This window comes from Mustela nigripes, chromosome 1 (genome assembly GCF_022355385.1).
Source record: "Mustela nigripes isolate SB6536 chromosome 1, MUSNIG.SB6536, whole genome shotgun sequence".
Classification (NCBI taxonomy): domain Eukaryota; kingdom Metazoa; phylum Chordata; class Mammalia; order Carnivora; family Mustelidae; genus Mustela; species Mustela nigripes.
In genome coordinates, this window is record NC_081557.1 from 149,131,547 (window position 1) to 149,145,772 (window position 14,226).

The window sequence follows — 14,226 nt, forward strand, 5'->3', positions numbered from 1 at the left end:
TATGATCTCCCTGATATGAGGAAGTGGAGATGCAACATGGGAGGTCTGGGGGGGTAGGAAAAGAATAAATGAAACAAGATGGGATCGGGAGGGAGACAAACCACAAGAGACTCTCAATGTCACAAAACAAACTGAGGATTGTCGGGGGTAGGGGGCTATGGAGAGGGTGGTTGGGTTATGGACACTGGGGAGGGTATGTGCTATGGTGAGTGCTGTGAAGTGTGTAAACCTGGCGATACACAGACCTGTACCCCTGGGGCTAATAATACATTATAGGTTTATAAAAAAATTAAAAAAAAATTAAAAGAAAAAAATGTTAAAAAAGTCTGAATTCATCATCTCATGTATGTTTTACTAAGCCCTAGTGGAACACTCTTCTTAACTGTTGTCTAACATGCGCTAGTAACACATTTAGCAGTTGTTTTAATTTTTACAAAATATTTATTTAGTTATTAAAAAAAAAAGTCACTGAGAATCCTGCCAAATGCAGTAAAAACATTATCAAGCCAAGAGGCACATTCCATCACCTGTAGGCAGTAAAGAGCCAGTCCCTTTAGTTCAGATCTAGAAATCAATCTTAAAGAAATCAATCTTAAAGAGAGTGAAATTATAAAATACGCATGGATACTTTTATCCACATAGTTGGCCCAACGCTTTATAGCAGCTCATGTTTTCACGAAAACACAAATCTAACAAATGCTCCAAAGTGATTTTTACTTCCAAGGAAGAGGAAGGCTGACCTTTGACTTTAGCGATAGTGTCCTCGCCGTGCTCTGGTTCCTGCTGAGCGGCTTCACCTTCTGAACTCTCCACTATGGCATCCTGGACAATGGCTGGATTGCCAGAGGCTAGTCGCATGTAGTATTCTTTACTGTCATAACTTATGGCTCTTCTGTATCGAGCGGGTTTCTAAGAAATTACAGAACAAAAGGATTCAGATGATTATTTTCAAGAATTAAAATATAAGCTTCCCGGAGGAAGGTATGGTATCACGAATCCCTTCTCAAAGGGATTTTTTAACAAACTGTGTTTATACACAGTAAAGCCACAGACTTTTGGGTTAAGTTCCTCTATTTTAAAATTGCACTGATTCTTAAAACATACATATAAAAAAACAGTATTAGCAGTTTTTCTTCCTGAAATAGACATAAATCATCTGTAGTCAAAAAACATTTTCACGTTAGTATCACATGACCTTACTGATGTATTAGAAAACCTTCCTAGACAGTAAAGGGAACAGCCAGTGTTGGAGAACATCAAGGCGCAAGAGGATGTCTGGTTTGTGTGGAGCCTGGAACTTTGCTTCTACTCCAAATAAAGTGCGTAGTCAGGCGTAAAGGCAATCCATTTAGTTGGAATCATCTGTGCCAGTATTTACCTTAGACACCTGGAGGTAAAGATTCAGAACTGCACTGTTCTTCCCCATGTTCCCAGTTCTTACTAAAACTCCAAAAATGGACCTTCCCCAAGTTCTGGCCCAACATGGAATCAACCAGCTTCAGGCCAGATGGAGCTCTCTGCTGGGCCTGCTCCTCCAAGCTGTTATCTTCAATTTGCTAAAACATTCCTATTGTTTATTGTGTAAAATAATATGCTTCATAAACTTACTAACAAAATGAGTATATTAAGAACAATATAAGTCTATCTTGAAGAAGAAATTTATTATCTAGAAATATTAGAAAAGATCTGATATTTTTGCATATGATACAAGAGCATTTCTTTTTCAGAATTAATATCTATCCTAAAAATAGAGTCTCTAGCTAACCTAAACCTTTTTTTTTTTTTTTCCTGAAAACCATAACATAATGAAATAAACAAGTTCTAGGGACACCTGGGTGGTCCAGTCAGTTAAGCATCTGCTTTCGGCTCAGGTTGTGATCCCAGGGTCCTGGGATGGAGCCCCGCAGGGAGCCTGCTTCTCCCTCTGCCTGCTGCTCCCCTGCATGTGCACTTGCTTGCTCTCTCTGACAAATAAATAAATAAACACTTCATTAAAAAAAAAAAAAAGTTAAAAAAAGATGGGGCTTGAAACATGCTTTAGAACCCTTTTTAGGGGTTTTGGGTAGCTCAGTCGGGTGAGTGCCCAACTCTTGGTTTGGGCTCAGGTTATGATTCCATGGGTCTTGAGATGGAGCCCTGCCTGTCAGGCTCTGTGCTTATTGGGGAGTCTGCTTGAGATTTTTTCCCTCTTCTTTTTCCTCTGCCCCTCTCCTTGCTCACACTCATGGTCTCTCTCTCTCTCTCTCTAAAATAAGTAAATTTAAAACAAAAAACAAAAAACAACAAATAAATGTTCACTTTCTAAACATTATTTCACTGATCCTTCCCGATGAATAAGAACAGCTGATTAAAAATACCCTGTCAGCCTACTCTTCAACTCAAGTAGTCTCTATGTATTATCCACCACAATGCTTATTTCAACAAACGATTTCCAACTCAAGTGGAAAACAAATATTCCTTGTTGGAATGTTTAGACTGAAACACTGAACCTATTTTGAGATAAAAAGCTACCTAAGTGAAGTCACACTACCCTTCTTTTAAATTCAGGCCCAGAGTCAGGGAATCGAGAGAGCTGCAAGCTAACAGGAATGATATATAATATAGGAAAGTATTAAAATGAGGTAAAATGATACTACAATGATGGAAGGACCAATCTGATGAGCAAACTAATAAGAATATTGTAATATCTTTTAAATGAAATAAAGGTAGTAAACTTTGTACACCAAACCAATTCTTCTATGTAAGGTATTGCAATTATCTTCAACTCAAAATTGCTCATTTTTAAAATGATGAAAGCATAGTTAGTGATGGGCAAGACAACGAATTAACAGATGTGGGGCTTGACTACCGACTTCAGCTTGGCACTACGTGTTTTTCACTAAATATTTGGAGGTATATTTCTGCATTCTAAAGAAGTACTTTTTTTTTTTTAAACTGAATTATGTACTGAATCTTTCTGGAAAAAGAAAACAATTGTAAATTTTTTAACTAATTAAAAAAAGTTAAAATTCTATTTTAAAAAATGATCTACATATGCCCTTAATTTTCTTTAGTTCCTTCTAATTGAAAAAATAATTTTTAAAAGAGGATACTCCTTGCATTCCCAAGATACACACTGTTTAGTATGTGGAAGAATTAAATGAGCAAGTGAAAAAAAAAGTTGAGGGTGTCAGACTGCCCATTACTAACATGCATCAGAGCTTGTTAGTTTATATGTGAGGTGATACACATTTTACGGTGAGAGCAGTGAACACTCAGCCTGTTAGTGAGGGGCACACAGGCCCTAGGAAGCTAATTAGAACAAAGCCGAGAAAGACTAGAACATCTCTCAGCATGAAAGACACCAACTTTTCAACTCGAAGGAATTTACAGGAAGGACAAATTGAACATCAATCTTTTACATTAGTCTAGTCTACCATGCACTAAAAAAACAAAAACGAAACAAAGAAAACTGCAAGTATTTTGTATTATCTTATAGTAATTTGTGTTTTACCTTTTGAGGAATGATATCATCAGGTGTCTCGGGCTGTTTACTTGGGACCTCAGACTGAAAACAGGGTATTAAGTACAGATACATCAGAAACAAAAAAACAAAAACAAAAAAAACCCAAACCAAACCAAAGCAAAACACAGCAACATAAAGAACACCACAAAAATAAAATTTTCTTGAGGACTATATGAAATATGGAAGACGCGCATACTCAAAGAAAAGTAACATGATACCCTAAGTTGTTTGAAATAATCACTTAGCATCTGGTCATTATTTTTTCTTATTATCAAAAGTAGTTTTAAAGCAGAAACTACACTAGACTTCTCAAGGCTACTGAACAGGACTAACTTAAAAATCACAGACAAAACTTCAGCATAGGTGGCCAGTGTAATGGATGATTGACAGGCAACTCTATTCAGCTTCAAAAGGAAAAAACTGAAAACTGGATAATAGAATCTAATGCCAGCTATTACCTTCCACCTACCTTTCACTGTGCTTATCCCTGCATCTCTTTTACAACAGAAGCAGCTGGTTTGTACCATTACCAAAACCCCGTAGCACAGAAATCACAAGATGCTTATTAGTGAAAAAAAATCCTTCTGTAAAAGCCCAATGCCCTACTTCCTTGACTACTTTCATAGCCATAACCCCAGAAGGGCTGAAAGCAGAAGGGAGACGTGGTCATCAGCCTCCAGATCAAAAGTTTTTGTAAAAAGTACTTTGAAATATTAAGTGGTAGCTTTATATTTTATTGAGAATAAAATCTCAGTTAATGAGAAGGCAACTTCTGTTGAGCTGTTGGACATGGCTTATACATGTAAACATACACAGATAGCTACATAGAGACAATAACACACCCAAGAACTACTTCTAATTTTTCTTCCCTCTCACAGTTTTATCTGGAGATGACATTTAGTACTTTTCCCACAGTAAACATGCATCGACAAAATAATTTCACAAATGTTTCCTGCCTGGGCAAAGCAAACACTGGACTACTGGCATCCTTTCAAATACTTCACATGATTTTAATAAATGTTTCTCTTTAAAGGCAAACTTTTAAAAACATACCTTGCAATGAAGAATAACCTTTAAAATATACATCTATGTTCTCTTTCTTGGTAGGAGTTTTGGCTATACCAGTTTAAAATACACATATGTGAACACATGATGGTACACTTACGATTTGTGTATTTCAATGTATGTAAAATTTACATAAATCAAAAAAGAATTATAAACAAAAACTCAACTCTAATTAATGATATGCATGTGGAAGTGTTAAGGAGTGAAGGGTACTGATTCTGCAACTTTCTCTGGAATTCATTAAAAAAAGAAACTAATTCCAAAATAGATAATTGGATGTGTGATAGACCAATATAGCAAAATGGACCCATTACTATTGTCGAATGCAATTTTAATGTCCACTATTTACCTTCAACCAGAATGTGGGCAGGGTCTGACATGCAGCATACAGCACAGTGCTAGTTTAATACATACTTACTCACTGATTCACTGACTAAGGCTCTTATTTTGCTACAAGGCAAAGCATTCAACCCATAGTATAGAGATATGCTATATCAATAACTTTGGTATTATCATTGCTCTCTTTTACTTAAAATTTTGTAACTAATTATTGTAATTATGTTCACATAGAAATCTTAAATTTTCAAAGTCAGAATTTCTAGAAAATAATTCTTTAGTCATTTTTCTATAATGTTGGCAATGGAATTTTCTGAATGAGCCGCTTAGTTTCTATGAGTCCTGTGACATCTCTATATTACATAAAAAATGTATGTGGAGGCAGCCACAGGAAACTCCCTTAATTAGAAAAGGAAACTCCAAGCAAGTCAATTACTCTTTTGTCCTAAGCAGCCCAAAATTAAAAGGTAGACACAGTACGGTCTTAACCCCAATGTATTTACAAACAATAGTAAATTTGTTTGAGATTATGACTCCATGAAAATAAAGTCACAAAAATAAGGGGGGGTGTCACAAAATTAAAACCTGGTTTTTGTATCTAAATAAGATTTTTTTTAATGGAAAAAAATGGAATCTCTTTCTTCCGTAGGATTCATAGCAATGAGACAACTGTTTAAAAGCCACTAGATTTTATATTTTCATCATTCTCGAGGTGGCTCACACCTTAACAATAACTAAAACTGACATTACCACTTAAAATATAAAATTACGGTGCAATTTAGCATAGCTGTTTTAGTTATGGAAATTAACCCCAAGGAAAGTCACTGTACAGAGAGGAATCATTTTCATGTGAGAATAGATGTTTCCATATGTACCTAATTATTCTCATGACAAAAATTATTACTCTTACTTTTGTTAAAGTAATTTTAGTAGATAAACTGTGAAAGCTCTTAAGTCTGAGGCAAATGAGACTCTAAAAGAACATTCTATACTCTACAAACATCTAATTTAAAAATCAAGAAACAGGGGTGCCTGAGCGGCTCAGTGGTTTAAGCCTCGGCCTTCAGCTCTGGTCGTGATCCCAGGGTTCTGGGATCAAGCCCCACATCGGGTTCTCTGCTCAGTGGGGAGCCTACTTCCCCCTCTCTGCCTGCTTCTCTGCCTACTTGTGATCTCTGTCAAATAAATAAATAAAATCTTTAAAAAAAAATAAAGAAATGAAGTTCAAAACTTAGAGCAAGTAAGCTATCCTGTATACAATGTGTAACAATATCAAGGTTTAGGAAATAAAACTTGAATGACTAGAAGAAAAAAGTCAGTTAATTCATTTCTAACACATCAAAGATTTTAAAACAAGAAAAAAAATTTAATCATCACTATATTCTTTAATCAACAGAACTAAATATTTAAATGCTACTTAGAACAGTATTATTCTTACAAAGGCAAAAGATTAGTCAATTGCCCTTGCTCAGATAAAGTCTGCTTTACCTAGCAAGAAGAGGCTTCCAAAGTAATTTTTAGGTTGGCACATACCTTGTACATTGCAAAAAGTACTAACTCTGTTTTATAAACATGCAGGCAAGGAAGGCAACACATTTATGAGAATGGAAATGGAAGAACTGGGAGGCAATGTGGAATACTGTTTGGGACAGAGGTAGATTTTCTATAGAGTTAATAAAGCTTAAACTTCAATAGCCTTCACTTCCCATGGGATCCTTTCAAAACCCTGGAAAGAGGCGCCTGGGTAATTTCATATTCATAAATTTATGCCCTTTTTCTTGCAAAGCCCTCTGCCAAGTTATAAACTTTAGGACCAAATTTTGTAATTTGGCTCTAGTCCCATTTAGTGGAAAAATTTCAGAATTAGGAAAATTCTACAGAATGCTAAATGGGAAAGCAATGGAAAAAGTCTGTAACTTCAGGAGAAAGAGTGCTGGTAGTCCATTCACTCAACATTTATAAAGTTCTTAATACTCTGTTAGCATTACAGAGACAACACCTAGTATACTGTTTCTTTCTGTCTGGAAGAAACTCACTGTCCACCAATAAAGTCACAAAACCATCAAAGGTTGGAATCGCTTCTTTTCCAAAAGTGATTCAACTGCTAAGGAACTCTCATCCTATATACTCATTATATCATACTCTGCTACTTAGTAGCTGCGCCTAGACCTTTCTCTAGGTTTTGATTCCTCATCTGTAAAATCAGGAAAACAGTGTTAGCATCGCACTCATTGTGCTTTGTATCTGCTCTTCTTGTTTGATGTCATGAAAGAAGTCAGTGGGAGAGCAGTTGCTTCTACTTTGGGGAATTTTCTTTGCAGTCAACATAGCCAGAGTGCATAATCCACAAAATAAAAGTGGACGTTTAATGGCATTTCAAATTAAAAGTATTCTGAACTGGCAAGACCAAAATAATTAGTCATCCAGAAAATTTCATCACAGAAGATCAACCTTGACTCGTGCATGAACTAAGCCACATAAAGTCCACATTCTGTAACTGTCTCCCCTTCCCACCCCCTCTTTCCTTTTTTGTTAATGTATCTCCAGCATTTCTTGACTGCCTTGTATTTCCCAATATGTAACCCATCTGGTTAAAAAATAAGCTCCATATGGTACACAATGATTTCTGAGACTGTCTGCTCAGATTTTTCAGGCTGCTGAATGCTTTTGCTTATGTAAAATGCTAATAATACTAAGGTTGTAAGTGTGAACCCCAAATAGGTTATTTTGTTTTTATCTGATACAGAAGTTTAAATATACTTTCATAAAGTGAATGGCACGGTTATAAAAAAAGGAATAAACAATATAAAAATATTATAGTTATATAAGTAAAAAATATGCCTCAGTTAAATAAAAACACTCAAAAGTGTATGCCTCAGTTAAATAAAAATAGTGAGTTGGTCACATTTCTAGGAGAGCATATATATTCATATTATATTTTAGTATTCTTGAATGGATTCAATTTATATAATTGCTGACTCAATAAGAAATATTTTATCAAACTGTTATCGGCTTAAAGTATTTATTTGAGGGAAAAAAAGGTTAAGAATTAGAGACTGCCCTGCTGGTTTACTCTAACAAAAGCAGGTACTAGTAGAGGCTGCAAGGTATGGGTGGATTAATTTTTTTTTCCATAGTGCAGTAGTACTAGAAATTATGGTGCTTTGAGTTAGAGTTGTACCATGTATGGCGTTCTTGACAGAATGGAATAGCTTTGAGCAAAGTGATACTTAGGAAGCTATTGTGAAAAATCTTAGATAACTATGTATTAGCAGCTCTAAGACCGATACTCTAAGAAGTAACAGGACAGAAGTGAAATCACTGCCCACAAAATAAATACAGCCAGGGTTTTGGCAGAAAGAGATGAGACATAGGAACAATGCAAACTGCCCTCACATCATAGAATCCAAACTATTTATTAGAAAATCCACGTTCCAAGCCTCTTTTATAAATCTCCGTTTCTTCCATTGTTGACAAAATCAAATATGAAGTCAAGAATGTGAAAGTATTTAAAACCCAAGAAGGGTTTGAAAGAGTTTTTAAATGAAGTATTATAAAACTTCTACAGTGGGCAAGGGTTCAAACACTAAAAAGTTCAAACTTTATGACCTCACGGATCCTAAAATCCTATTAACCAAACATCCAAGGACAGGCCTTCTTCAGCAGATGATTCTGCGCAGTGATGCACGTTTCCAATTGGTTTTAGGAGTTTCTACTGGATTGATTTTAGAGGCAGCTGAACACTAAAGTGAAACTAAGCGTGGGATATACTCCCTTGAGAGATACTCAGTCACCTTCCTGTCTTCATGAAGCATAGTTGGTCAGACGCTTGGGAAGGGGGAAAATCTTAGAATATATTTCTCTAGACTACATTTTTCAAAAGTTATAATACTAATTAAAAAAAAAAATTTAACTGATGCCTCAAAAAAATCTAAATGATGTTAAAGGAAGACGAAACAATTTCATTTATCAAGAAGGAGTACAGATTTTTAAAAAGTCACAACACAGTGGTCTAAGAATCAGGGATTCTCTAGAACTGCCCTGGTTCAATATAGCAGTCACTACCCATGTAAAATGTGGCCAGTCGGGATGGAGACGTGTTGTTACTGTGAAATACAGACTGCATTTCAAACACAAGGTACAAAAAACAATGTAAAATACTTCATCAATAATGTCTCTGTAACTGATTAAACATTAAAATGATAGTAATAGGAGGCTGGATGAGATGACCAGTGAGACCCCCTTTTAACTCCCAACGCTGTGATTCTACGACAAACACGAGTTTTCCAAGGACAAAAGTAATTTTCATTTTGGAGGCAGAGGATTATTATTGGATACCGAAGAGTTGAATTACTACTTAGAAATATTATGAGGATGTTCAGAATTAAATTCGGCAGATTTTTATACTCTTGTGTTTTCTCTTTTGAACTTGTAGTGGCTTTATTGGCAGAATCTATCTTCCTAAACTTAAAAACACGATTCCTAGACCATCAGCAACTTAGATAAATTTTCTCTGGTCATGTGCAAGTCTGAATTAAGACTTTGGGGAAGGGGGACTTATCTGAATAAAGGAAACTTATTGGCAAATGCTGTGTTTTAAACCTGTGGAATCAGTGAAGACGTTTCTTAACACACAGAGAAAGATCCACATACTCGGGCGATTATTCTTTAGCTCTCTTCTGTGTTTCTTCCAAGAACACTGCTTCTGCCAATATCTATTTACTTAACTTCACTTACAGCAGCATCTGGCACAAAATAAGCACCATGTAAGTGCTTTACTAATTTAACCAATCTAATCCTAACAGCTTTTGAGACAGAGCTGTCTTTTTCTCCCCACTGGCAGGAGGGAACAGGAACCTAGAGTGGCCCAGCGGCCTGTCCCGGGCCACCCAGCAAGTGAAGGGGCAGAGCCTGGGCTCCACTGTGGGCGCATGACTCCACAGGCCTGAAGCTCTAGCCCTTCCCTTGATGTCTCCCCGCCGCATCGTTGCTGCCTCCCACCACCACCGCCACCCTGCCTGATGAACTGAATACAGCTTAATGAGTTTGCTAACTTAGATACTTTCAGTAACTGACCTAAAAGAAAGATGCCTGCCAAGAGGAAGAGACCGCTAAAAGAGCCATCACAAACATTCAATTCCGCATACTCACCGCCACATTTGCCTCTTGCTCCGTCTCTGGCACGTAAGGGTAATGGTTATAAAACATATCATTTCGCACCATTTTTTTCCTCATTCTGCAGGGCCCTTCTGTCATCTCCAACATCCATTTGTCTAGATGGGAGCCGATGGGGGGGCCCCACAACCCTCGCTCCCGCAACAGTTCGTACTCGATTTGGCACCACTCTTCTGTCACGTACTTCAGGGCATTTTGCTGACGCTAAGGGGAGGGAGTCCAGGTTGTTTTTCAAGCAAAAGCAGGAGGAATAATCAAAAGTCTACAAATAACTTAAAGCCAAGTTAATATTTGCAAACAAAATGAGTGCATATCATTTCAGTCAATATTATAAAAGTAAAATTATATTTATTTATGGTTACAGGGGCCTATGAATTCTGTGAGAAGGTGTGATTTTTTGTGGGGGCCCAAGTGCTTAACACCAAATAAATGACAGATAGGTACAAGGGCAAGGGTGCGGTACACTTGAACAAAGGACACTGAAGCAAGGACCTGGAAATATTACTTATGAACATATACTGCAATGCTTAGTCCAGTGTAAGTCAATAGATAAACATGGTAATTTAAGGATGACTCTCTCCCTCCCACCCCCAGTCACAAAACAAGTACTTGAACATGCATAGGAGAAGATCTAGTCAATCAGAACAAGAAATACTGCCAGTAAATTGGCTTACTCGTTAGCTTGGTAACATTTGCCAAGATTTTAGGTAAAGAATATAAACATGCAGCTCTGATAAAGTACTTGATGTTCATATAAAAATGAAAGAAAAAACATTTTCAACTGATTACTGGGATAGATTTAAACCATTTTACTTAAATGAAAATTTATGAACTGGTACAACTTCTGGCTATTTATCAAGATGTACAGCAATTTAGCAGATGATTATAAATTGGACTACCTTATCTAATGTTTCATAGAACATAAGTATATAATATCAATCTAAGAATAAAATCTCTTTATATAGTGAAGATTACTGAATGAATAATCTTGAAATTACATGATATCACAGTAGTACTTACATGTTCGGGGGGGAGGGAAGGAGGTGAATCCCCTATAACAACTAGCTAGTGTATGCCCATAAAATATTAGCAGTTAATCATTCAGAAACCTTCAATAGATCTAAATCAGCCACTTTGGAAACAAAATATTTAGGATAGTTATGAATTCACCAAGAGGATTTCACTGAATTTATTTCTTACCAACATAAACACCCAGTGCCTATAATAAAAAATTATTTAGATTTAATTTTTTTTTTAAATTTTGAGAGACTTTCAGAGACTTGGATGCATATTTTCACAGTCTCCTTGTTAAGTCCAAAAGAGAGGGATTTTCTTTTATTTTAATATTTATTAGGAACAACCCATGCAGTATGTATGTCAGTAGTTAATGTCGATGGAATTTGGTTGTGCTGATTTTCAGTTTGTTGTTTTTTAAATGCCATCTGCCTCTAGGAAGTCCAGATTTTTCTATCTTAAAACTAGTGACCAAAGTAGCCATTGGCAGCAATAATTAAAAACATCTTCTGACGATGAATGCAGTTCAGCAACTTACTCTTAAAGGCGGTAAAAAAGTATCATGAGAGAGTTCTTTCTCACTTGACGAATGCAAAAGAAACCTTTATTGTGGTTATGAATTCTTACCTCCTGATATTCCTTATATTGTGTGTCTACCAAGTCACGGACAACAGCAATATGTGTAAACATCCACTGAGAAATCTCCTAACAATGGATGGAAAAAGAGTCTTAGTATTTCATGAATTTTCCTAGAAAAATGTTAACTAGGCTTAAAGTAATGCCAAGTAAATTTATTAAAATTTCATTAAAGACACAACTATTAAGACAAAACAAACAAAACAAAAAACTCCTAAAGATTAATTATGTGATGAATCTAGAGGAGGCTTTTCTGCTGGACAGAGATCCACATGCTTTCTCCCCCATCTCTATGCTCCTTCCAGAATGGGCTGGCTCCCACAGCTTCTGAGAGTGCCATCAGCACCGCTGGGGATCAACTCAGATGCAGAGAACAGCCAGGAAACCCCAAACCCAATGACTATATGATTTGGAGTTAAGCAGGTTCAGCCACTTCAGCTCAGCACATGTCAACTATAAAAGGCCATTTTGGCCCTGAAGTTCCACTTAGGTCAGTTGAGCCTAGACCTGCCTTGTAACCTGGTATTTCCCTGTGACCGATCCTGCTTCCTTTCTTACCCTTCACAAATACCACAAGGGCACCTGTAAAAATCATCCTGCACCAAATACCCTCTCAGTGTGCTTCCTGGGGAATCCAACCTGACATAGGGAATGAATGACACACACTGTTTCTCTCAGACCCTTCTCACTGCTGCCACTAAGATTCCAGGATGGGAAAGGAAGTATGATGGGGGAGAAATTAATGGAGGTAGATGAGTTTAAAAAAATCAATCACAATATATATGACAAGATTATAAAAAATAAAAAAACCATTTTGTGCTGGTACTGCTTTAAATTTTATATAATGGTTAGCAACAAAATTATTGAAAGTTTGGAAAAACTGGGGGAAAAAATAACCCACTGTATGGTCATGTATCAATAATCTGAATCTCCTGTCCAGTTATGAAGTAGGTCTGCATACACAAGACTCACAATGCAATTTCGTCATAATAAATTGGGAGAAGTTTCCATTACCTGGGTTATTTTTTTATCTCTTCTAAAAGCAAAAATGCAGAAAAGTTCCACTTCAAATCATGTGCTTATACAGGTTAAGTGTGTTATATAAAACACTACAAGTAAATCTTAAAATAAAGATTTCTAATAATACATCGATGAAACCAAACAATGTACCTGGGTGGAAAGACTGTGTTTATTAAGACCACTCTCCTTTCGATTCCTTCTCGATCCTGTTAACTTGGAAAGACCAAAGCCACTGCTGACACGGGACAATTTGGATTGTGTGGTGGGCACTAAAGCTTCTCCTCGACTTATGCATTTCTTTTCGTGGGCTATGAAATCAAAATTAGATTACTTTAAAATTTCTCCATGTATGGCTCGGCCGCCATCATGAACGACACAGTAACTATCCGGACCAGGAAGTTCATGACCAACCGACTACTTCAGCGCAAACAAATGGTTATTGATGTCCTTCATCCTGGAAAGGCAACAGTACCTAAGACAGAAATTCGGGAAAAACTAGCCAAAATGTACAAGACCACACCAGATGTCATATTTGTATTTGGATTCAGAACCCATTTTGGTGGTGGCAAGACAACTGGCTTTGGCATGATTTATGATTCCTTGGATTATGCAAAGAAAAATGAACCCAAACATAGACTTGCAAGACATGGTCTGTATGAGAAGAAAAAGACCTCAAGAAAACAGCGAAAAGAACGCAAGAACAGAATGAAGAAAGTCAGGGGGACTGCGAAAGCCAATGTTGGTGCTGGCAAAAAGTGAGCTGGAGATTGGACAACAGAAGGAGTAAAGATGCTGCAGTGGCTTTATCTTTGGTGATTGTGCAGATTTTTCATGAGAGGATTAATAAACTAAGAATGTTAAAAAAAAAAAAATTTCTCCATGTATTTATTTGTCTTACTTTTAATTCTGAATCCAGGGTACACATCACAATTCTGTAGTCATCAAAAGCAGTTTACATTATAGACACAGACATTCTCTTAGATATTTCACATTTACTTGCTGGTGATCTTGTATTAGCATTATCTGCTTGGCAATTATTATACTAGCTGAACTGACATGTATTTGAAACTTCACAGCTCTACAGTAAACGCAAACTTATTTTACCTGTTCAGTTTCTAAGTTAATAACAATTCACAACTCCCTATCTAAAATATTTGGTGCTGTACATACTCAGGAATTTAGAAGGTTTTGGATTTTATAAGGTGATATGGTACATAACTGTATAGTATATAATACTGAGGATCAATGGCAGTAAACCATAATTGAACAGGTAATATTTCTGCAGCAAAATGTGTGAATATTTACAGTAAGTAGGATAAATATAGATTAGGTTTTGCAACAAGTGATTTTTGAGCACCAAATTCATGAAAAAACCTTAGGTTTTTAGGGCTTTTTGAATTTCAGAATTACAGAGAACAGATTATGGATTCATAACCAAGATGGTGACCAGGGACTGCATCTGTGAGCAATGCATT

At 36.4% G+C, this 14,226-nt stretch overlaps 2 protein-coding genes across 5 annotated transcripts in view; one reads left to right on the plus strand and one right to left on the minus strand.

Annotated features, from left to right (window-relative positions):
• The window catches only part of WDFY3 (WD repeat and FYVE domain containing 3), a 275,707-nt gene that overhangs the window by 45,092 nt on the left and 216,389 nt on the right, over positions 1–14,226 (minus strand). For 3 of the 4 annotated variants that reach the window (XM_059375153.1, XM_059375137.1, XM_059375127.1), the window contains 5 exons: positions 12,902–13,059; positions 11,723–11,800; positions 10,058–10,285; positions 3,494–3,547; positions 741–909 (listed from right to left, as the gene is read on the minus strand). In XM_059375153.1, the coding sequence (XP_059231136.1) occupies positions 741–909; positions 3,494–3,547; positions 10,058–10,285; positions 11,723–11,800; positions 12,902–13,059 (687 nt within the window). The remainder of the gene's footprint in view (positions 1–740; positions 910–3,493; positions 3,548–10,057; positions 10,286–11,722; positions 11,801–12,901; positions 13,060–14,226) is intronic. The other variant, XM_059375145.1, reaches the window with a different exon arrangement.
• Positions 13,100–13,623, plus strand: LOC132001035 (small ribosomal subunit protein eS24). Its single transcript, XM_059375165.1, has one exon. It carries the CDS (start codon positions 13,118–13,120, stop codon positions 13,508–13,510), a length of 393 nt encoding a protein of 130 aa, XP_059231148.1. The 5' UTR covers positions 13,100–13,117; the 3' UTR covers positions 13,511–13,623.